General features: G+C 41.5%; 1 protein-coding gene across 11 annotated transcripts in view; it reads left to right on the top strand.

Annotated features, from left to right (window-relative positions):
- The window catches only part of CCDC88A (coiled-coil domain containing 88A), a 354,197-nt gene that overhangs the window by 290,668 nt on the left and 39,270 nt on the right, over positions 1 to 24,259 (top strand). For all 11 annotated transcript variants that reach the window (XM_038395536.2, XM_043512327.1, XM_043512326.1 and 8 more), the window contains 6 exons: positions 3,695 to 3,836; positions 5,600 to 5,776; positions 6,530 to 6,691; positions 15,845 to 16,122; positions 16,360 to 16,503; positions 17,922 to 18,108. In XM_038395536.2, the coding sequence (XP_038251464.1) occupies positions 3,695 to 3,836; positions 5,600 to 5,776; positions 6,530 to 6,691; positions 15,845 to 16,122; positions 16,360 to 16,503; positions 17,922 to 18,108 (1,090 nt within the window). The remainder of the gene's footprint in view (positions 1 to 3,694; positions 3,837 to 5,599; positions 5,777 to 6,529; positions 6,692 to 15,844; positions 16,123 to 16,359; positions 16,504 to 17,921; positions 18,109 to 24,259) is intronic.

Raw genomic sequence — 24,259 nt, 5'->3', positions numbered from 1 at the left:
ATAGTCTTGATAAGGTCCCTCAAGGCCCACCCACTTGCAATAGTGTGGAGCTGTCTGAGACTCCTGGGCCACATGCATCATGCAACATGTGAGGCTACTCCTCAGATCTCTTCAGGCGTGGCTGGCCACAGTGTTCTCACTCATCTGTCACCATCTGAACTCGATTCTCTCCGTACCTCTTCAGGTCCTCATTTCCCAGGATTGGTGGCTGGACCATCACACAATTTGTGAGAGAGTACCCTTTTCGCTGCCCCAATCTTCAATGTCCCTGGTTTTGGACACATTGGTACTGGGCTGGGGAGCCCACTTAGGGCCCCTCAGGACTCAAGGCCTTTAGGCTCCAGAAGAACACTCTCTCGTTATCCTTCCTGTCTCACATTGTGAACAAAGACGTATTGGCTGTCCGGGATGTTTTACATCAAGAGACTGGGTGGGGCACGTTCTTTCCCGCTGTGCCAGGAAGCAGTTAATCTGTGGGAATTCTGCATAGCACATTCAATCCACCTCAAGGCTTCTCCCTCCTGGGATTGCAGAACCAACTGGCAGTTCACCTTAGCCGGTCTTTCTCCATTCACCACAAGTACTCGCTTTGGCCGGATATCACAAGGGACATTTTCCAACAGTGGGGGATTCCCCAGAGAGATCTGTTTGCTACCCAAATCAACAGGAAATGCCACCAGTTCTGTTCCCTGTGAGGCCACAGCCCAGGGTCTCTCAAAGATGCTTTCTTGCTACTGTGGACAGATCACCTGTATTACACCTTTCCTTCTATCCCACTAGTTCACAAAGTTCTGATGAAGATCAAGCAGGACTAGGTCATTCTCATAGCCCCAGCATGGCCCAGGCAACATTGGTTCGCCACCCTGGTAGGCCTCTCAGTGGAGGGCCCTGCTTCTGTTTCCTTTATATCCAGACCTGATCTCCCAGGACCATGGTCGGTTGCTCCATCCGAACCTCAGCTCTCTTCATCTGGTGGCCTGGAAGCTCCATGGCTGAATCCTGAAGAGCAGGCTTGCTTGGAGCAGGTTCATCAGGTCCTGCTAGGTAGTAGGAAGCCCTCTACCAGGGCTACTTATTTTGCAAAATGGAAGCAGTTCTTCATCCGATCTTCCCAGCATGGAATTTTACCCTTGAGTTCCTCATTGCAAGTTATATTGGAGTACCTGTTGCATCTGAAACAGCAAGGCTTGGCTATTTCTTCTGTCAAGGTCCACCTTGCATGATATCAGCCTTCCATCCCCAAGTCAACAGGCAGTCTGTCTTCTCTCATGTGGTAGTTATCCATTTCCTTAAAGACCTAGAGAGGTTATACCCTCGGGTTAAAGATCACATTCTTCCCTGAGACCTAAACTCTTCTTATCAAAGCTTATGGGTCTTGGATCACCTGCTTGAGCTGCTGGCGACATACTCATTAACTCACTTCTACTGGAAGGTGGCCTTTTTAGTGGCCATCACTTTAGCCAGAAAGGTTTCAGAGATGTGTGGCTCACGTCAGAACCCCCATACGCAGTTTTCTTCGAGGATAAGGTACAGTTGTGTCCACGCCCTGCTTTTCTCCCAAAAGGGTTTTCTCACTTCCATTACAGTCAAGCAATGTTCCTTCCAGTTTTCTTCCCAAAACCACATGAAATAGGGAGGAGCAACGGCTACACTCTCTAGATGTTAGAAGGACCCTAATGTTCTATATAGAATGGACTATGTTGTTTCATAGATCTACCCATCTATTCATAGTGGTAGCAGAGAGGATCAAGGTATTCCCTATCTCGACTCAGAGAATCTCGTCCTGGATCATATCATGCATTTGCATGTGTCATAAGTAGGTAGGAGTTCCGTCTCCAGCTAACCTGACTGCTCATTCCACAAGATCGCAGGCCTCCTGAGCCACTTTCCTAGTGCAAATCCCTATTCAGGACATTTGCAGTGCGGCAACCTGGTCATCAGTGCACACATTCTCAGCATACTGTGCCATCACTAAGATTAAGATTTTCTCACGGGTATTTTTAGTAAAAGTCATGGATAGGTCTGACTGCAAAACCGGCAATAAACACAAATTCATGTAAGCCCACGACCTGTCCGTGACTTTTACTAAAAATAGCCAGGGAGGGGGACTATTAGTGAGAGCCCCATTGGGGGCTGACCACCAGATGTTGCTCCGGCCTTGCCGCTGCTCCTGCAGTATGGGCTGATCGCCAGCTACTACTCTGGCCCCAGCACTGCTCTTGGATGGGAGCTGATGGCTGCTTTAGTCCCGCCACTGCGGCAGGCTGAGTCAACTGAAGAAGTCCTGTTAAAGTCAAGTAATCCGTGATCTCTGTGACAGCCATCACCCAACAGGCTGTCAGCATGTCCATGAACTCCGAGCCTCTCTCCTTATAACAGGGTCATGACTCACCACCGCTGGCACCTCCCGCTGGTTGCTCCGGGAATTAGCTCTTGTCAGCTGCGGAGCACTCTCTGTATGTGGTGTCTCGCCTGTTGTCTGCTCTGCTGATTTGGGAACCGCCTTGCTTCCCGCTCGGTGGTGTCTGCTTCAGGACATTGCCCTCTGGCAGTGCCCACTACTCCATTCTCACCCCCTTCCAGGGGGTGGGGAGTAACGACAGTCCTTTGGCTTACACCTGCCTCAGTGGCCAAGCACAACCCCAAAGTCTAGCCCCTCACCTCAGGGCAAGTTGCAGTCTGTCTCGGCCAGACTCCTCTGTGGGCAGGTTCAAGGGAAGGGGGGACCCAGGCCCACCCACTACTCTAGGTTCCGACCCAGGGACCTTCTACCGGCAGCCTCTCTCTGCCCTCCTTTGCTCCCCTCTTGTCCGTCTATCTTCCCTGGGCCACTTCCCCTTTGGCCCTGTGCACCTTCTCGACCCTTTTTAGCAGGGGCTGCAGCCTGGCAGGTAACTGGGCTGGAGCTCTCCTCTGCTCCCCTGAGACTGCCCAGCACTGTTCTGTCCAAGGTGCTAGCTCCTTAGCTCAGGAGCCAGTCCTCCTCCCTTGCTGGTCAGGGAGAGACTGCCCTCTCCTTTGCTAGGCAGCCCTTATTTAGGGCCCAGCCCAGCGCTGATAGACTGCCCCTTCCTTTGCCCTGATTGTCTCTCCACAGGCCTTTGCTGATTGGAGGCTGGTCTGCGCAGCCTCTCTGGCCTGTTCCAGCCCTTTTTCCTATGGAGTGGGGCAGCCGCCACACTACACTCATATACAACTGCTTGCAAGTCACTTACATTGGAATGGACGTGTGCAAGCACTCGAAAAAGAAAAAACAGTTACTAACCTTCCATAACTGTTGTTCTTCGAGATGTGTTTCACATGTCTATTCCAAGACCCACCTTCCTTCCTCTCTTAACGTAGTTAGCTGGAAAGAAGGAACTGAGGAGGGTGCAGGGTTGGCAAGCCCTTTCTACTGGTGCTATGAGTGTGCGACACCACAGGGTGCCAGAGCCGACCCAGCAGTTACCACTAGAGGAAAATTTCTGGCGACTAGGCTTGGGCCACACACACACCTACATAGGAATGGACATGTGCAACCCATCTCGAAGAACAACAGTTACAGAAGGTTAGTAACCATTTTTTTCAAGAGCACTATATTCACCCAGAATTTTAAAATATGTATGTCATTTAAAAAAATAAGTCTCAAAGAATTTTTTTTCTTTCTTGAAATAGGAGATAATAAAAATATATATTTTTAAATGTCATTGAGTAGTAGGTACAAGCTTTTGGAGTCAAAATTAGAGTCTACACTAAAGAAGTCTCTAGAAATAAAAGAAGAAAAAATTGCGGCTTTGGAAGCTCGTTTAGAAGAGTCAACAAATTTAAACCAGCAGCTGCGCCAGGAACTTAAAACAGTAAGGAAAAAATGACATGACCATTTTTTTCCTCAGATTATAAAATTCTTGAACACTGTTCTTATTTTCCAATTTTATTTGCAGTTTATAATGACATTCTTACAAAATTAAGTACACTTGACAAAATAATTCACTTCTTTCTCAAAATACTTAAGCTTCAGAAGTAGTGCATTCTATATTACAAGACCCAGGAAAGCTTGTCTGTAATTTTCTGAGCACTAAATTTTCAAAAACTCACACTACGTAAGAATTCAGATCTTTGTTCAGTAAAAATATTAGAATGGTGATTCATGATGGAGGTCTTGAATTTTTCGACAAGATTTGTGGTGTGTGAGGAACAGTGTTTAAAAACAAATTATTTACTGAGTTTAGACCTTAAGACAACAGTGTTATGTCTTCAGCATTGCTAATTCTTGTAAATTTATCTCAAAAGCTACAGTTTTTGCAGTATTTTCTGTTCAATGTCATGTACAGTGGTTTTTAGTTGAAGAATTATGGGTGAACAATTGTTGCAATTGAAACTAGAGGCTGCATTTCCTTGACTTACTGATTAGTCCAGTGTCTCAGCTCCTTGCGCTGCACTTCTGTGCATGTACAGAATCCTGCAGAGTCCAACAAGGCAAGGAGAGCAGCAGGAGTCAGACTAGAGACACCAGCCAGTAGCAATTCCAAGACATGACCAATTCCCACAGGAAAGATGGTGATTGAAGAGGGTCACTTTGAAGAGGGGTATCCCTGTTTTCCCACCCATCTTCAGCTTGCATTTTTCTCCACACTGCTGCTGAAATAGTGTATGTAGGTGATAGTGGGTAAGAGGACAGGAAGCAGTGTTCATTAAGGGAGGAGAAAATGCCAGAGAAGGGAGCCAAAAACAATACAATGCCCAGTGGAGAGGCAGAGGATGATGTTTGGGGAAGGCCAGAAGTACTCAGTGGAGAGGTGGTGGGAAACAGAATAGGGACCTGACAGTAGTACCCAGAAACTCTCTGGAAGGGAAAGTGCATTTATTGGGGAGAGTTCAGAGAACCTTTGCCTCCCATCAATCAGGAAAAAGAAGAGGGGAGGCCCTCTCAATTTCTGTTGCATTTTGTCTGTGTTTTCATCCAAAAATCCACACACAAGGGAGAGCAGAGGGTGATCTCTAAGACTTTATAAAAGAAATCCCAAAAGCAAACCAAAAAGGAATATTGATGTTTTTACAGAATGCATGATTTTCAAGCCAATCTCATGACTTCTTTTGGCTTGGATCATAAATTTTGAACTCACAGAGTTGGCAGGACTGTGTCTTGCAGATAAGAGTTAAAATAAGTGATAAGACAGGTTGTAACTAAGAGTTACATCATGGGCCAAGTCACAGATCTTTGATTGTGGGTAAAAGAGAAAAATGCAGTTGAACTCGGGGCTTGATTTGAGGTACAAAGGATCCTCACTTCCCAAGAAATCTAGAATTTAGTGATACAACTTTAAACATTTGGAATGGGATGGTCATCTATGAAATTTACCCATCTATATTTTTACACTTGTATAATTAATTTGAGGTACAATTGACAGCACAAAAGATACATATATCAAACATGCTCTTCTGGCAGTTTCATGTTTTATAGTTATATAATATTTGTAAACTCCCACAGTTAAATTCACAATTATAAGTATTGAAAATATTCATTGAGTTTCTTGTCCTGTGCAAATTACATTCACACATAGTTAAAAAAGAGTTTGGAGGTTATATTTTCAATTTTTGTAATTGTCTTAATTGATTTTAGGTGAAAAAAAACTATGAAGCCCTGAAGCAAAGACAAGAGGAGGAAAGGATGGTACAGAATTCTCCTCCAAGAACTGGTGAAGAAACCCAGTCTGTCAATAAATGGGAAAAAGAAAATCAGGAAACTACTAGAGAACTATTGAAGGTTAAAGATAGATTAATAGAAGTAGAAAGGAATGTAAGTTGTTTTAATCTTACTTGTTTAATGTGACGTGAGAGTGAGGTGGCCAAAGTAAACATGTGAGTTAACAAACATGGGTTTTCTAGCTCAGCCAGGAGAGGCTCATGCTTTTACTCCCAGGAGTAATGTGTCACATTACAAGTGATGGCCCCTGTGGAGATTTAATCGGGATAGACCTCTGACACTTAGGATGAACTTCCATGGCCAGGGTGAATGTGTAATCCACACTTACACAGTATGACTCTGTCCTTCTCTAAGGGCTGAACCATATAGCGCTTTATGGGTCTCCTACAGTATTTGCATTGTCAGACCTGAGTCTTTTAGCTCAAATAGCAGAGGCTTATAGCTTTAGAACCAGAGGTTCAAGGTTCAATCTCTGCTGCTAATGACACATCCATGGGTTTCACATAAAAACAGGGATTTGAGTGTAAGACAGTAATTGTACTAGCGCCATTTGAATGTCTAGTTTGGGGCCAGTTTTGAAAATGTGCCCTCCCTCCATCCCTGTATGAATATCTCAGGTTAGTGTGGTCACTACATTCATAAGCGAAAAAAAGATAAATTAATAACAGTGTGGAAGCTTTATCTCACAATTGCTTCTCTCTTGTGATTTTAATGGAAACCCATAACATCATCTTACTTGTACTTAAAATAAATAATCTTCTTTTTAGGTAAGCTAACCTAAAATATAAACAGTGTCCTCTTGATATGCATGATTCTTCTATCTTTAACCTTTTTTTCTTTTTTAAGAATGCTACCCTGCAGGCAGAGAAACAAGCACTGAAAACTCAACTAAAGCAACTCGAGACTCAGAACAATAATCTACAAGCTCAGATTCTGTCACTTCAGAGACAGACTGTTTCTTTACAGGAGCAAAATACAACCTTACAAACTCAGAATGCCAAGCTACAGGTTACATTTTATATTTTGCTTTTATCATCTGATTCAAAATAAAGGTAGATTTTTTTTCAAGTCAGAACTTTGCTATTAACTGTTTGGCACTAGCAATCACAATTTCAGTTGATATGGAAATCAAAGCACCTTGCACCATTTCTAGTTTGCACTAATAACAGTTAGTCATAAATTGCTACAACAAGATATTAACATCATACATTTATCATATTTAAAACCCTTGGAATTTATGCACAGGAACTAAGTGTACTTTGTCAGCCTCCTTCCACACCCTTTCTTTTACTTTCTTAACTTCTGACTTCTGGTGATGTAAGCAGTTAAAGCACCCTGAGCACTAATATTAGGTGAGATACTCTTTAATATTTTCTTAAATGAGTTAGAAGTAATGAAGTGTAAATTGACACATAATACTAAAAGAGGAAAGATTGTGAAAACACTGAATGGCCATGAAAATGTAGAGAAGTGGGCCAAAATTAATAGGATTTAATTTTGATAAGTGCAATGTAATTTGCTCAGAAAAAAATACAGCCATATGCTTTGGTCCTGGGAACTATGAAAACAAAATTAACGTTCACAAAGATACCTTAAGGAAATCAAAGCTAAATTGTCATCTCTCCCAGGCTACCTATGTTTTCAAATACAGTTTCTCCAATAAATGAATTCCTCTTGCTAATGGATCTTATGTTTTTTAGGGCTCCAAGGATCAAACAGCTTTAGGGAGTACATACAAAGCTCTCAATTAACAAGATATTGTGAACAAATTGCTACCATTCTTAGAAAGACCACTGCAGTTCTAATATCCCTCCAGACCCCCAGAAAGAAAAAGAATCTGAACAGGAAAAGGAATTGAATAACTATGAAGTAGTTCCTATTTGGTTTCAAATTGAAACCAAGTATCCTTTTCCATATCGTCTTGCAGGATATTATAAAAGATGACTGGGAGTTCACAGCTACATTGAAGAGTCTAGGAAAATAGGTCAAAAAGGACCACAACATACATCAGTGGAAATCTGATGTAGTTTCATTGCAATGGCAGATTTGGCTTTATCCTCCTTGGTGAAGGACAGTCCCAGTGAATTGGATTTGTTCCATAAAGTCAACTGGATGTAAGAATTAAACTTCTCCCTCCACAGGAATTATGAAGCTACATCAGCCACCATGAAAGCCTCAGCAGTTTCTGTTTGTTTTGTCTGGCTAGTCCTGGTATAGATAGATAGATTCTTTTGTAGACATTACACTCAGAATTAAGAAAGGATACAGCCTAAGGGCCTCTCTCTGGAAAATCTCCCATGTGCTGCCTTCGTTTTGGATCATCACTAGAAACCTTCACCCTTTGTTCTTAGTTAGAGCAATGGGATACAATGCACTCTCTTACAGGCACATGAAGTTCCATGGATCTCAACTAAACAACTTATAGAGGCTTCAAAATACTTACTACCCAGAGGCAACCACTTTAGAGAATCTATGGGAAAATAGGTGAATCATCAGAAATGACAGAGAGCCTTGACCCCAGCTATTATACATTACAGAACGTAAAAGCCTTATTTTAAGCCTAACCAATCATTTCTGGTCTTTCACGCTAACAAACACAGCATATAGAGGTAGCAGTTACCACAAGAAGATACAATTAAACCAGAAAAGGCTGAAACAAGTGAATTCTCAGATCAGCTCTCAGCCTCCTCAGAACACACTGAATCAACTCCCTTCCTAGCCCTAGTCCAAAATGAACAGCAAATTAGTATCAGACTCCTTTAATTTGTGAATTGATGCCTGCTGTTGACTTTGAACAAATAAGTTCTGGGCGTAGTCCAGAGAAGATATACAATAATAGTATTAGAAGCAGCATTACCCCTTCTTGGATGACCTGATCAGAGAGAAAGCAGAAGCAAATTACCTGAAATTCAAGCAGCTTCTGGAACATTATAGTTAGATAAAGAGAAGAAAAAATGTAATATCTCCAGTACATTTTCATCATTCTTTTGGTTATGAAGATAAACCCAATGAGGCACAAGGAAATCATCTCCAAAGAATACCAGAAAAAAATTAAACGGTCTATAAAGGAAGTAAAAGTTGCTGAAGAAATGTCATTTTCTGCCCTTCTAAACATGTTGGGATTGTTAGTATCTTCAGTTGACAATCTGCAGTGTGCCAGGATACATACAAGAGCTCTCCAGCACTGTTATCTTTTCCACATCCCATCCTACTCCAGCCTGTTGTGAAAATCAAAGTCTTATGGATTGAATCTGTCTCCTTCCATTGGTTGATGAAAAAAGATTTAGCCTCAAAGAGGCAGTCAGCAAGTGAGTTGGAACAATAATCACAACAGACATCAGTCTAGGAGGTTGAAACTAGGAGGGTGCTTTCAGAAATTGTGACAATTCCGGGATGACGTCCGCAGAAGAGAGAAAGCATAGCATTGACTGGCTAGTAATCAGTTATGATCTCAAAACATTGCCCCTCTCTTTAGGCAGTAGACATATATTGGTTATGACCATACCATTTAAGAAAAAAGCTCTGCTCATGTTGACTTGAGAAGAACAAAACTTCTTGTTGCTGTGCATCCTGTATCTCAACGGAAATTGAAAAAGATAGATTGGATCTTCAAACAAACATTAACTCAAGTGGAATAGAGTCCACACCCAGAAATATTCTCATCCCTGGTCCGTTTATTTGGCAGATCAGCAATGGACCTGTTTTCTTCCAGAAACAAGAAGGCATCTTGTAATTTCTATAGGTGACTGAATCCAGAGGCTGAAACAACATAAACATTCAAAACTGGCCAAGTTCTTGTCTCTATGCCTTCTTTTCTGCAGCCCAGCGTCTCCCATAATTCTGATATAGGCTCTTGCCCTCCTGTGTGCAGTTTCTGGTTCAAAGCTACAGCACAGCCTATGCTAGCCATGCCTCCTTCTCGTGCTTGCTGCCAGATCTTCTGACTCCACAGCAGCGGTTAAGTGGTGGTTTGTTTCACTCCTGTGCTTTTTTTAAAAATATATATATATATTTAGCCATTTTTCAGGTAGTTAAAGCCTTTTTATTTGCTTTCAAACCTTCTCACCACTTCCTGGTTCAGGTTCTGAGCAGTGTGGTGGCAACAACCATGTGAAATCTCAGCTGCAGTGCCTTCTTGCCAAGCTGCTGTGCCCCCTTTGAGGCCTGGCGGAACGACAGTTCAAGACTGGGCAAAATCCAAAAGATGCTCTATATATGAGATACGTTTCTCAGACTCAGCATGAGGTAAAAAATGCCAAGCCTGCATGCAGCTGACCATATTTCTGCTAGGACACAGGGCTCTGAGTCAGATAAGTTGGAGCCTCTCTACACCACCCCCCAAAGTAGCTGCAACTACACAGAAAAACCTGACCATGAGACACAGAGTAGGCTCTGAGGACTAGGAGAACTTCATCCAAATGAAATGACTCAGGGTAGATCCAGGGCAACAAAGGACCATAAAGATGAGAGCTTTCTGGGCTACTGGTTCCCCCCACAAGTCCTGAAGTGGGTCTTAGATTCCCTGTGGAAAGAAGCAGGAGAACTACACAGCTCTTTCCTCGGACTGTGGAATCAGGCAATTCTTATGATACTCTGGGGTAAATCCTCCCAAAACAGCAAAAGCAAATGTGTCCTTTGCAAGGCTGGGATTATTATTGTTAATGAACAAGTGAGGTGAAAATCAGCGGTGTTAAACGTCTTCTCCTATGCCTTCTCCTCCTTAGGGAGTGTTTATCTTCACAGAGTCTCTCTCTCAGTGCTCTGTACTATATTTACCACCCCTTCCCCAACTTGCAGCGTGTCTGGGCATGATGAGAAGCCTGTACCTCCTGTGCAGCCTTGCCTCAGGCTGCAGCCTAATGGAAATTGTGCGAGTGTGGATTTCAGCCCAAGGACTGTCGATGTGCCAGGGAAAGGGGCTAAAATTTGAGACAGCTGCTGACAGTCTGTTTCTCTATCCCTCCCCTGCTCCACAGGCTGGCTCCACATTAAAGTCTAGAGCACTTCAGGCAGTCTGTGACCAGAACAGAGGCTCTTGAGAAATCCACTCCCCATGAAGCTGCACCTTCTTGGGATTACAGAGGGGTAAGCGAGAAATCCCTTCCCATGTTCAAAATGATCTTGATTTCCTGAGTAAAGCTCCAAATGGTTCTAGGTTCCTTGTACAGCACTTAATTGGGTGCTCACCAGCCGAGGGGAGCAGGCAGGGCACTTTCAGGCTCCTGAGGAAAACTCTCAAGCTATTTGCACATTTGAGGTATGTGTACCAGTACCCCTCCTCTGTTGTCTGGTTCCCCAGACCAAGATGAATAGTATACTACCCTCTCCCCATCGTAAACATCCATGGAAGAAGTACCACACCTACCAAACAAACCCCACACCAACAATTTACATAGCTTTTTTAAAGCAGGATGTCAGTGAGTGGGCTGTAAGGAATGTATAAATATTAATAACATATCTTTCCTTCCAAACATAATTATGACACATTTTCCCATTGATGCCTCCTTTGAGGGCATCATTACATCCAAATAAGGTCACCTGATTAAACCAAATGTTAAACTAAAATGTTTATATCTATTTAGTCTATCTAATCTATCCATAAAACAAACAAATTTCACAAATTTTGGGAGCCTAAGGTTAGTGCAGCCAGAGTTCTACCGGTGAAAGATAGTCACACCTTCAGACCCCATAGACCATAAGAGTGATGATACACTACTCAGCAGTTTCAAAGCCTCATCTATAGCTGTTCAGATCAAAAGCTTTTCATATCTTTAGTAGGAAAGCTTACTTTGTTGTAAACAAGTGGCTCAACTTCTGGGGTATGATCCTTGATTCAAATGAGATGTCTTGGGTCCTGTCTTGGTAAAGCCCTTGATGTGATTTGTGATGAGCAATGGATTCTAACTTGGTGGCTACAAGGATGTCATGTTACATCCATGAATAGTCATTGTTCATCCTAAACTGATATTTTGTGCATCCAAACTTACAGGTGAAGAATTAGTGGGAGAAACATTAGTAACTGAAAAGGAGTACTTGTGGCACCTTAGAGACTAACAAATTTATTAGAGCATAAGCTTTCGTGAGCTACAGCTCACTTCATCGGATGCATTGAGCTGTAGCTCACGAAAGCTTATGCTCTAATAAATTTGTTAGTCTCTAAGGTGCCACAAGTACTCCTTTTCTTTTTGCGAATACAGACTAACACGGCTGCTACTCTGAAACCTGTAATTAGTAACTGAGACTGCAGAGAGGCCTCAGCCCTGACTGTCAAAGTCTACAGCAATCCAGGTTGCTACCAATACAGAATATCCAAGAAAGGAGTCTGATACCCTGGCAAGGGGAAAAAATCCGAAGCAGAAGTTTCCAAGGAAACCTAGATTAATTTTCCTCCAAACCAACAAAATTCTGAGCATAACAAAGACTCTTCCTTCTGATCCATCTTCTGCACCTACAGTCTTAGGGGGTTGGTAGTGATCATAGCAAGGCACAGCTCACAGGCTGCAGCACACAGTGGACCTGGATTGCTTCCAAGTGCCTGACTTTGCAATAACACCAAGAAAAGCTCCCTGATTCCCTCAACATAGTTCACTGAGAGTGGAGACAGACACTTCAGTGATGAAGATGTACCCAATTGCTAGACACATTCCAGAAGATCCAGTATCTGATATCCATGCTGAACAAATGCTGGAGGCCAAGAGCCTCTGTTCTGTCTAGCCACGGGGCCTTTTTGTCTTGCGCACACAGTCTCCCCATAGGTGAGGTCACATATCGGGTATCTCCAGTCTTTCTTCTGAGAGTATGGGACCATTGCCTCGAGCAAATGTAAGACCAGTTACTGGTTCCCAGTCAGATACTAGCTTTCCTAAGATGATGGTGGCCATAGAGAATGTCTTTAGGGGTCTTCCCATATGCCTTCCCGGCTTGCAGGTTCTCACAACAGACACTTTTCTGAGGGATGGGGAGCACTTCTGGGAGCCAGAATGACATAGGGAATCTGGAGTTCTGGGGAAAGGAGCCTCAGCATCAAGCTCTTGAAGCTCACAGCTGTCAAACTAGCTCTGGTGAGATTACAGAGCTACCTAGGGGGCAAGAACGTCTTGTTCCAACCGGACAACGCAATCACAGCTACATACATAAACAATCAAGGGGGAACAAGGAGTGTAGCACTACATGCAGAAGTGATGGAACGGGCAGACAAAACTCTCTGTTCTCTAAAGACAATACACGTAAAAGGAGAGCTGAACCAAAAGGCAAACTGAGAGCACTAAAGACTTATATCAGGCTTACAGAATCCACAAGGAGATTGGGCTCACTGTTCATTTCCTTTGATCTTGAGCTTTTTAGGGCATCCAAACTATCTCTTACTAGGTTAATTAGATTTACAGCATTGAGGCAAACAAGCCATCTGGGGCCCACCTGTTCCAGAAGGAATCAAGGCACATTTACAAGACCCATTGCAACCTCATGGGCGCAGAAAGCATGTGCTTCCACCACAGATATCTCTAGGGCAGCCACATTGCCATCAGCCAACACCTCTATCAAACATTACAAGGTGGACTTTCTGTCTCTACAGAGCACTCCTTGGACAGGAAGATGCTGCAAGTGGTGGTCCAGACATAATCTTGCCATTTGAGCCGTTCAAAAAAGTGTGTCTTTCCTGTTTTTATGTTCACTTTGTATCTCTCCCTTCTCCTGTTCACTGCTCACTACTTCCCATATGAATCAGAATTGTATGAGATGCTGGGCTGCAGAATGGAAAATTTCTAACCTGATCATTTCCTTTCTGCTAGCAGCATCTCCCACAGTTCTACCCAACCTGTATGGCTTCACTGCTACAGGTCAGCATTTTATTTGGATAGTTGCGTCTTATGTAGTGGCCTGCTGTACATGGTTAATTGGTTGACACTGAAATTATTGTTACTAATCATTGTCTAAGAGTTTTTTTCACAGCTTGGAATGAATCATCAGGCAGCAAGCAGGCAAAGACTTGTGCTGCAGCTTTAAACCACCTCCAGAAACTGCACACAGGAGAGGAATAGCCCATATATATCAGAATTGTGCAGATGCTGTTATAGAATGAAAATTATTGGGTACGAAATTTTCCATTTTTCTAATCCCAAGCACTATACAGAAAAAGTGTTGGGGGGAGGGCAAAGAAACAATGGTAATATTGATAGCCCCTTATAGGAGTACATGATGGTTCTCTGACCTGCTCAGTCTAGCTTGTGAGTCACTAATATACTTACTCTGCAGACAAGTTATTGTCTCTGGGACCAATCCTGTATCCAGATCCGGACGGACAGAACCTAGCTGCTTGGATTTTGAAGGAAAGTATCTTAGAAAAAAGGTAACACAGGCAACAAATAAGACATACTCCAAAACTTGGCTAAGATTCAGGTACTGCTGCAGATGTCAAGCTGTGTCCCCTACATCAGCAGAAGTTAAACATATCTTAGAATTTCTCCAAGAAAGCCTAAATATGGGCTTCAAAGCCATCACTCTTTATGGCCAAATATCCATATTAGCAAGTATTCTATATTTGAAAGAAGAAAAGTCTGTATATCTGGACATCAGATGCTTCTATGGGAAAGCCTTTCTGATACGTTCTTCATACTGTCACAATCTAGCCCTTGCTGTACTAACTGCACCCTTTGGAACCTAGGAAGGAATTGTTAAATTCCATTTAAAACATGGGTGGCTGATTCATCTACCACAGAAGTCCCCTCAAAAGAATCTCAGTACTGTGTGTTCCTTTTGGACAGAGCAGGCCTTTGAATGTTAAGTTGGTTCTTCCTCCAATTAATTTCCATCTTCAATACATATCAAGAAATAGTCCTTCTGTGCTTCTACCCCAAGCCTTCCCACCCACAGGAGAGTTCTAATTCACACTTGATGTTTGCCATTACTTCAGGATATATACTAAGTGTACTAAACCGCTTATGAAGTCCAGGGATTAAACTGAGTATTTCAGAGGCATACAAAATAAAGAGTCTTACACCTCTGTCAAACCTCAGGGCCCACGCCTTAAGGGCAATGATGTAATGGTGACTTTATGGGTAGAAAAATTGTATGCCTTCATGAGAAGATCTTCAAGGCAGCCACTTGTTCATCAGTGCATCCTGTCTCCAAATTTTATAAATCGGACATCCATTCATCAGCTGCCATTATTTTTGGCAGAAGGACGCTCTGCAGTGTAGTTTCTCAGTAAAAGAGAATGAACACAGTTTCAATTAAAAAGAAAAGGAGTACTTGTGGCACCTTAGAGACTAACAAATTTATTAGAGCATAAGCTTTCGTGAGCTACAGCTCACTCAAAATGCATCCGATGAAGTGAGCTGTAGCTCACAAAAGCTTATGCTCTAATAAATTTGTTAGTCTCTAAGGTGCCACAAGTACTCCTTTTCTTTTTGCGAATACAGACTAACACGGCTGCTACTCTGAAACAGTTTCAATTAGGTGCTATTGATTTAACTTTATTTCCATTTCCCCATTCTGGATGGACACTGTTGATTGAAATTCCATTGTAATGGATCTCTGTAATACAATGAAGAATAGAAAAAACATGCATGCTTACCTGAAAATTTCCTTTCTTCATGTAATAGTCACAGTTCTGTTCAAAGGATTTCTAGTGATCAGATAGTGATAAACATTGGTATCTAAAACATTTTTAATAGACCTGTCAACCTCACTGCTTAAAAGTCGTAAAGAATCTCTCTTCAGGAAAGCATTTAAGAAGAGGCATGAAGTTAAGCACACAGTTAAATGCTTTCCTGAATAGAAATGAGCTTAACCATATGCTTAAATGCTTTCCTGAATTGTGGCCATAATGACTTACCTAAGGATATACCACTTGAAACTAAAATATACCATTTAAATTAAGTATCAGGTAAAATTATTACCATTAAGGTGCATTAGATAATAGGATAACTTTGCTAATGAAGTTGTTGAAGTCACTGAAGTATTCATAAGTATATTAGATTTAAAAAAACATTTAATTAATTTGAGGCCAGTCCTTTACTAGGGGGAGTTAGACTAGATTAAAGAACCTAAAGTCCTTTGTTATCTTAATAACTATAGTATGCTAATCCCCCCTTTCATTGTTGATGATACTAAATTAAATGGAGTTTCCTTTATTTCTGATAACATTGTTTACAACTGCAGGTTGAAAATTCTACCCTTAATTCTCAAAGTACATCTCTTATGAATCAGAATGCACAACTGCTGATCCAACAGTCTGCCTTGGAAAATGAAAATGAATCTATACTCAAGGAACGAGAGGATCTGAAATCATTGTATGATTCACTGGTCAAAGATCATGAAAAACTGGAACATCTTCATGAACGTCAAGCTTCCGAATATGAATCTCTAATTGCCAAACATGGAAGCCTCAAGTCTGCACACAAAAATCTTGAGGTGGAACATAAGGACTTAGAAGATAGGTAAGCATTAATATGTAAGATGGATCTTGTGAGTAACATTAAAAATCTGCATTTCATAATAATACAAGAACATTGTTGTATAAATTAGGTCGAATAAAATGAATGTTTCTTAATCTGTCATTTAGATCTTAACTCCTTGAATAAATTTATCCTTGTTCAAAATTGAAATTACATCCTTAGCTATTTTTATTAGTTCTAGAGATATAACCAACATTTGTATATTAATCTTGTTTACAGATACAATCAGTTACTGAAACAAAAAGTGCAATTAGAGGAGTTGGAAAAAGTGCTCAAAGTAGAACAAGAGAAGATGTTGCAGCAAAGCAAAAAACATGAAACTGTAGCAGCAGAATACAAAAAACTTTGTGACGAAAATGATAGGTAAAGAAAAAATCTGATACTTTATTTAGTTTTAAATATATTATTAAATGAAAAAGCCAACATTTGTACAGAATTAAGGCTGAGGTTTTAAACTTGATAAAAGTCAAGAAATTCAAACTTGCATTTCCCACAGCAACCATAATTTAAGTTAATTTGCTCATGTGTAATATTTTGTATTATTGCATATAGTATATGCCTTTGTATATAAAGTATATTATTGCATATGGTATGTCTCCTCTGCATGGGCATGTTGTCCAAGTCACAGTCTAACCCTGTGAAATGAGGAGCTTTTTAATGATTTCCTCCCCAACTTGCAAAACTTAGTTGTTGTACGACCCTGGTAGAGCTCCCCCTAGCAGGACGCACATCAGGCTGCAGTGTTTTGAGCTGTACAAACTGAGTCTGTGTACCCTGAAGCTTCCCTTGATCTGAGTAGGTTTTAGGACTACACTTCCTGTGCACAGACTGATTTTTACCTCTTCATGGAAATGAAGCCCCACTCCCCAGTTTTCATAGGCTCCCTGGATCAGTACTGACCCACTTAGTCTCCCCAGTAACTTAAGCACACTCTTTCCAGAGCAACAACTTTAGAGGTACTCTGAATTTACAATTCACCTCTTTGAGGACATGTGATAGTTATAAGCAAATAGACACACAGACTTTATGGGGTTCCTAAACACAATTGTTCTTTACTTTAGGTAGTACAAGAAATGTACAGATCTATCCAAAATAATAAAAATACATACACATTTCCCTGCCTCATTTTACTCATCACTCTTGAGCCTTCTTTGGACTTAGGTCAGACTCCTGTAAAGAGTTAAGGATCCACCTACTACACATGGCTTCTACTCCAAATAATGGAATGTCTCGCTCTCCTGTGCAGCCAGTTTCCTTCTTTTTTGTTCTGGTTCCACAGTTAAACAGGATCTAGTGTACTACTGTAAACCTCTGCTTTGCTTTTATTGTCCTTTACTTGAGACCAGATTTGGATCCTAGCTATGGTTACTTGGTCTAAAAAAAAGTTTCACTTAAATCTTTTCCTTTTTTAACTGTATAGAAACTTTCAGCAGCCTTGTGTTTTTCCCAAGCATAGAGTTAAAATATGAAAGGTATTTCATTTTGAAAAGAAAATACTTGCCCACAATTTGAGTTCTATAATAATATAATTTCCCAGAAATCAATCACTCTTCCTATCTCTTAATGAGAATAGAATTTTCATAGAGTAGAATATCTTGATCTAACCAGACTGGTGACTAGAGGCTATTAATTAGTTTATATATTCTTCCAAAGAATGTGTGTCACTCATGTTACAAATAGCATGGAATTATGGAAGTTACATGCTTTAAACAAAATTCTGGTTAAAATATGTATTATCTTTTTATCTATATATATTCTTATATGACATCTTTTAATTACAGGCTAAATCATACATACAGTCAACTTTTGAGAGAGAATGAAGTTCTTCAAACTGACCATAAGAATTTGAAAAGCTTATTGAACAATTCCAAACTAGAACAAACACGATTAGAAGCTGAATTTTCTAAACTGAAAGAACAGTACCAACAACTGGATATTACATCTACAAAACTGAATAATCAGTGTGAGGTAAGTTAAAGTTTTTTAATCTCTTCTGTTAATACTTCAATTACTATAGCATTGTAAATGCAGATAATATTATGCAATTTGCTAGATTTTATTAATGTATCTGCTTTTTTAGGTAATCGGACAGTTCTGATATAACTGTTAAGAAAAATGAACCTCCCTGTTTTTTGAGTGCTTGCTCATGTCCATTCCACGTTAGGTGTGTGCATGCTGTGTGCACCATTGATGGAGATTTTTCCCTCAGTGGTATCCATCAGGCAAGCTCTAGTGCCCTGTGTTGCCGCGTGCTTATGCCATCTGCCCTGCACGCTCTCAGTTCCTTCTTACCACCAGTGAAGGGTGCTGGAACAACTCCTCTTGCTTCATCAAGGCACTTCTCAATGGTTTTCTTCTCTGTACCTTAGTTTATTAGTCTTAGTATAGTTGTAATAGCAGAGTTGTGTCTTTTGCATCCTCTTAAAGATCTGCTCAAATTAGACCAAGCCATAAGCCTCTGAAAAATCATTGCTAGGTAGAATTTACAATCTAATGCAATTACAGTGTCATAAAAAACAGATTCATGAACCATAAAGCAGTGAACAAGATCTTTCTCAAGTGGGATGGTCTGAGGATTGGAGAACCTCTTGAAACATGTTGTCCTTGCTCTTTCTTGGTTGTTTCTTTATCTGGCTGAGGCACCCCAGCAGTGTGTAAGGGGTTCCCCTGAAGCAGAAGCACAAGAAAAAATAAACAAAAGCATAGTAGTGTATGCACAGCATTGAATCATTATAGTAAAATGCACCTCTTTTTAAATACAAATCAGTTTCTCACTGTCCCTTGGCAAGCACACAGCTCAGCAAACACCCTAAACATGGTGAGTTCAGCCAAGGGGCGGCACTCAAGATGAGGCAAAGGGTCTCAGTGTTTTTTTAAGGGGATCACTGCAGGCGACTAGGGACAATATTGAAAATTCTGCCACCATTTTCAACAGGTGGGGGTCAATGAAACTGATATATCACTCCTGAGGGTAAGCAAGGGCGCATCTCATGCATGCGTGTGGCTTCAGACCAGGTCCCTTTGCTGCTTGCTTGTGTGCCACTTTGGTCCCTGCACAAATGGTTGCAATTGAAATGGGAAAGTTTCCTACAATGTGGAAAGGAATAGAGCAGCTCTGCCAAGGAACCTTTGGCATAGGATTGGCGAGTACCTCCGGGAAAGTTTCCTAAAGTTCTCTGGAAGATTCATGTGAAATCTCAGTGCGCATTAACACACTGTTCCACCGCACTGCTTAGCTGCACAGAGAATGTGAAGCACATGCAAACACAACTAGTCTTGTACATATCTACCCCTTCATCCACTTCTAGAATATACAAAGCAAAGGACAGCTCTACCTCATGTAACCGAGCAGCATCAACTCAACAAGATCACTTACCAGAGTTTTCCTGTCCTGCATCATGCACACCAGAGACAGACTGCTGTGACTGGCTAGACTCTTCTGGAGTAGAAAAGAGGTCCTGACTCGCCGTGCCACTGGATGACCCTGCTTCATGCTCCACATTGTCCTCCAACTTGACCTCCTCATCCATGACTTCATCCTTGGGGTTGAGTCCGCTGTCCACTGTCTCCAGCCCTGCCGAAGTATCCAGTGGGCTCTTGGTGGTAGAGGTGGGATCAACGCTGAGGATGAGAGATATGGTTTGACTCCCTTTCCTTCTGGTATGCCTGCATCAGCTCCTTTATCTTCACATAGCACTGATGTGTGTCCCGTTCATAGCCCTTATCCAACATGCCACAAGAAATCTGACCACAGATATCAGAGTTCCTTCAGCTGGAGCAGAGCTAGGACTTCACAGCCTCCTCTCCCCATAGCACCAGCAGATCCAACAACTTAGATGTGCGTTTGCATACCTGGAGCCACTGTGGTCAGCTGGGAAGATATGATGTGAGCTCTCCACTCAGAGCAAACAGGAAGTGGAATTTCAAAAATTCCCAGGTTTTAAAGGGGAGGGGCAGAAGCCTGGGTGCCGGGCAGCAGAGTTCAAACTGCTGACCAGAGTGGTCAGGATGGTCATTGTGTGACATCTCCTGGAGGCCATTTACAGCAACACAACCAAGCGCAGTGGAACTTAAGAACGGCCATATTGGATCAGACCAAAGGTCCATCTAGCCCAGTATCCTGTCTTCTGACAGTGGTCAATGCCAGGTGCCACAGAGGGAATGAACAGAACAGGGAATCATCAAGTGATCCATTCCCTGTCGCTCATTCCCAGCTTCTGGCAAACAGAGGCTAGGGACACCATCCCTGCCCATCCTGGCTAATAACGGTTGATGGACCTATCCTCCATGAATTTATCTTGTTCTTTTTTGAACCCTGTTATAGTCTTGGCCTTCACAATATCCTCTAGCAAAGAGTTCCACAGGTTGGTTGTGCGTTGTGTGAAGAAATACTTCCTTTTCTTTGTTCTAAACCTGCTGCCTATTAATTTCATTTGGTGACCCCTAGTTCTCGTTGATTTGTTTCCCCCCTGTTGTTGATTTCAATGGGGCTGTCTTCTTTAAAGTTGGACCCAAGGCTTTCTTGATTCCATTGTATATGTTTCTGGTGTTGCTTGCATCAGCTGCTATTTGGATGCTTTCACATAAGTGCAGCCAATAGTCATTGTCACAGTGTCAAGCAGTTTGTTGTACCTTGGTTCTTGCCACTCTCTATGCTTGTAAGATTTTTTTCATTTGAGTCTCTCTTGTAGTTGGTTTGGGCTCTATGTTTGACCTCTATAACTGGTGTCAACACACTGGAATATATGTCAAACCAGTTGTTGGTCTTGTTTTCCTTCTTCCCAAAGACTGACAGAGCTGCATCTTAGATTGTGTTCTTCAGTTTCTCCCACGTCAGCTGGGTTCTTGTGGCACAGTTACTGGTGTCAAGAGATTGTTGTAGTATGTTCTTGTACTGCTGTGACTTTTCTTGGTCCACTATGGCACTGAGGTTAATACAAGGATATCCTTTTACTTTAGATCTATATATCTTCTTTGGTTTAAGTCTGACCTTGCTATATACCAGAGAGTGATCGGTGTCACAATCAGCACTTTGATAACTGTGGGTAATGAGGATGATGTTAAGGTTAGCACGCCTTGTAATAGTAAGATCAAGTTGGTGCCAGTGGCCAGATCTGGGATGTTTCCAAGACACTTTTTTGCGACTTTGTCTGGAAGAATAGAGTTTGTTACACAAAGGTCGTAATAGGAACAGAATTCTAGCAGTCTCTGACGGTTTCCATTCATCTTGCCAGTTCTATGTTGACCAAGACAGTTTGTCCGTGCTTCATGATCTGCTCCCACCATCGCATTAAACTCCCCTACCAGGAAAACATATTCGTGTTTTGGAATCTTGCTGGTGGTGGTGTTCAACTGGTCGTAGAACTGGTCCTTGATGTCAGAAGACAAGGAGAGTGTTGGGGCATACTAACTCACAAGGTTGACTGGACCCTCAGATGTGAACAAGCGTAGTGCCAAAATTCCCTCTGATCCATTTGTACGTGGCTCATTCACCTCCAGAAGTGAGTTCTTGATGGCAAATCCCACTCCATGCTCTCGTGTTTCTTCTGAGCTTTTCCCCTGCCAGAAAAATGTGTAGTCTTTTTTTCTGAAAGATCCACTTGAGGCTAGCCTTGTTTCTTGGAGGGATGCGATATCCACATTGAGTCATTTCAGCTCGTCATTGATCATGGAAGTTTTACGTACATCGTTAATCTGTTGACGGTCCTCAGATAATCCAGTTGTCATGGTGCGAACATTCCAGCACCCTGTCTTTAAGTATGTTTTCTTTCTTTTACTTGACTTGCCTGGTGCATTGATTACAGTCCACTTGTCAAGTTATAAAACTCTAAGCTCCAAGCACCCATTGAAGCAAGCAGACTGTGGCAAGACAACACTCTATTGTCTGGGGCCTGCCCAGTTTTATGGCGAGCAGTGGTTGTCTAGTGAGATACGATGATCTCTCCCACCATCAGAGACAGCCCCTGGTGCTCAACTGTACACCAATCAAGTAAGAGCTTAGAACCATTGACTGCTGCCTCCCAAGTTGTGTCGACACTCAAGGCAAAGCTGGAGTACCTCTCCAAGGTGTGAGCCTGGGCGGATGATATGGAGGCCCTGAGTTGCATCAGGACCCCCCTCTTGGCATCACCGGTAAAATCCAGTGGAGAGGAAGAATCAGTACTTCTGGTACCCAATCCACTGCAGGAGTTGCCGGAAAGATACTAAAATATTAGTACCTGATCGCCTTTAGGGCTCCACTTCAGATTTTCTGTCTGAGTTTAGTCTCATAGCCTTACATTACTCCCAAATTCATCCACGAGGCAGTGGGTTTGATGAGCTGCAGATAGTACCATCTACTTTCAGTACGGTGTCAGGTATAGCCTGACCTGATTCCTTAAACCATAGAATACCAACTGAAATTTATTAAATATTTTTGGATGTTTTTCTACATTTTCAAATATATTGATTTCAATTACAACACAGAATACAAAGTGTACAGTGCTCACTTTATATTATTATTTTATTACAAATATTTGCACTGTAAAAATGATAAACAAAATAGTATTTTTAGTTCACCTCATACAAGTACTATACTTCAATCTCATTATCGTGAAAGTGCAACTTACAAATGTAGATTTTTTTTGTTACATACCTGCACTTAAAAAACAAAAAATGTAAAACTTTAGAGCCTACAAGTCCACTCAGTCCTACTTTTTGTTCAGCCAATCACTAAGACAAACAAGTTTGTTTACATTTACGGGAGATAATGTTGCCTGCTTCTTATTTACAGTGTCACCAGAAAGTGAGAACAGGCATTCGCATGGCACTTTTGTAGCCGGCATTGCAAGGTATTTATGTGCCAGATATGCTAAACATTCATATGCGCCTTCATGCTTTGACCGCCATTCCAGAGGGCATGCTTCCATGCTGATGACACTCGTTAAAAAAATAATGTGTTAATTAAATTTGTGACTGAACTACTTGGGGGAGAACTGTATGACTTCTGCTCTGTTTTACCCGCATTCTGCCATGTATTTCATGTTATAGCAGTCTCAGATGATGATCCAGCACATGTTGTTCATTTTAAGAACAGTTTCTCTACAGATTTGACAAAACACAAAGGTACCAGTGTGAGATTTCTAAAGATAGCACTCGACCCAGAGTTTAAGAATCTGAAGTGCCTTCCAAAATATGAAAGGGACAAGGTGTGGACCATGCTTTCAGAAGTTTTAAAAGAGCAACGCTCCGATGCAGAAACTACAGAACCCAAACCACCAAAAAAGAAAATCAGCCTCTGCTGGTGGCATCTGATTCAGATGTTGAAAATGAACATGTGTTGGTCCACACTGCTTTGTATTGTTATTGAGCAGAACCTGTCATCAGCTTGGATGCATGTCCTCTGGAATGGTGGTTGAAGTATGAAGGTATATATGAATCTTTAGCGCCTCTGGCACGTAATTATCTTGCAATGCTGGCTACAACAGTGCCATGTGAACGCCTGTTCTCACTTTCATATGACATTGTAAATAAGAAGCAGGCAGTATTATCTCCTGCAAATGTAAACAGACTTGCTTGTCTGCACAATTGGCTGAATGAGAAGTAGGACTGAGTGGACTTGTAGACTCTAAAGTTTTACGTTGTTTTATTTTTGAATCTAGGTGGGGATTTTTGTACTTAATTCTACATTTGAAAGTTCAACTTTCATGATAAAGAAATTGCAGTACAGTACTTGTATTAGGTGAATTGAAAAATAAAATATATTTTGTTTTTTACAGTGCAAATATTTGTAATCAAAAATATATATAAAGTGAGCACTGTACACTTTGTATTCTGTGTTGTAATTGAAATCAATATATTTGAAAATGTGGAAAATATCCAAAAATATGTAAATAAAAGGTATTTTATTATTGTTTAACATTGCAATAATTTTTATTTAATTGCTTGACAGCCCTTTTTGTGGAGAAAAGAATGAAAGTTGGTTGAGCTGAGCTGGAGGAGCTGTAATTGTTGCTATTGTAAAAGTCTGAACTGTTTCCGAGAAAACAAAACGAGACAAACACACAAAAAGGGAGAGAAAAGAACCACAACTAAAGAAAATGCAACTTCTGTCTTTTATGTTCAGTCAATTGTAACCTCA

The sequence above is a fragment of the Dermochelys coriacea genome, chromosome 3 (assembly GCF_009764565.3).
Source record: "Dermochelys coriacea isolate rDerCor1 chromosome 3, rDerCor1.pri.v4, whole genome shotgun sequence".
Classification (NCBI taxonomy): Eukaryota; Metazoa; Chordata; order Testudines; family Dermochelyidae; genus Dermochelys; species Dermochelys coriacea.
Note: the sequence above shows the minus strand (reverse complement) of the source record. Positions and strands in the feature narration are given on the sequence as shown.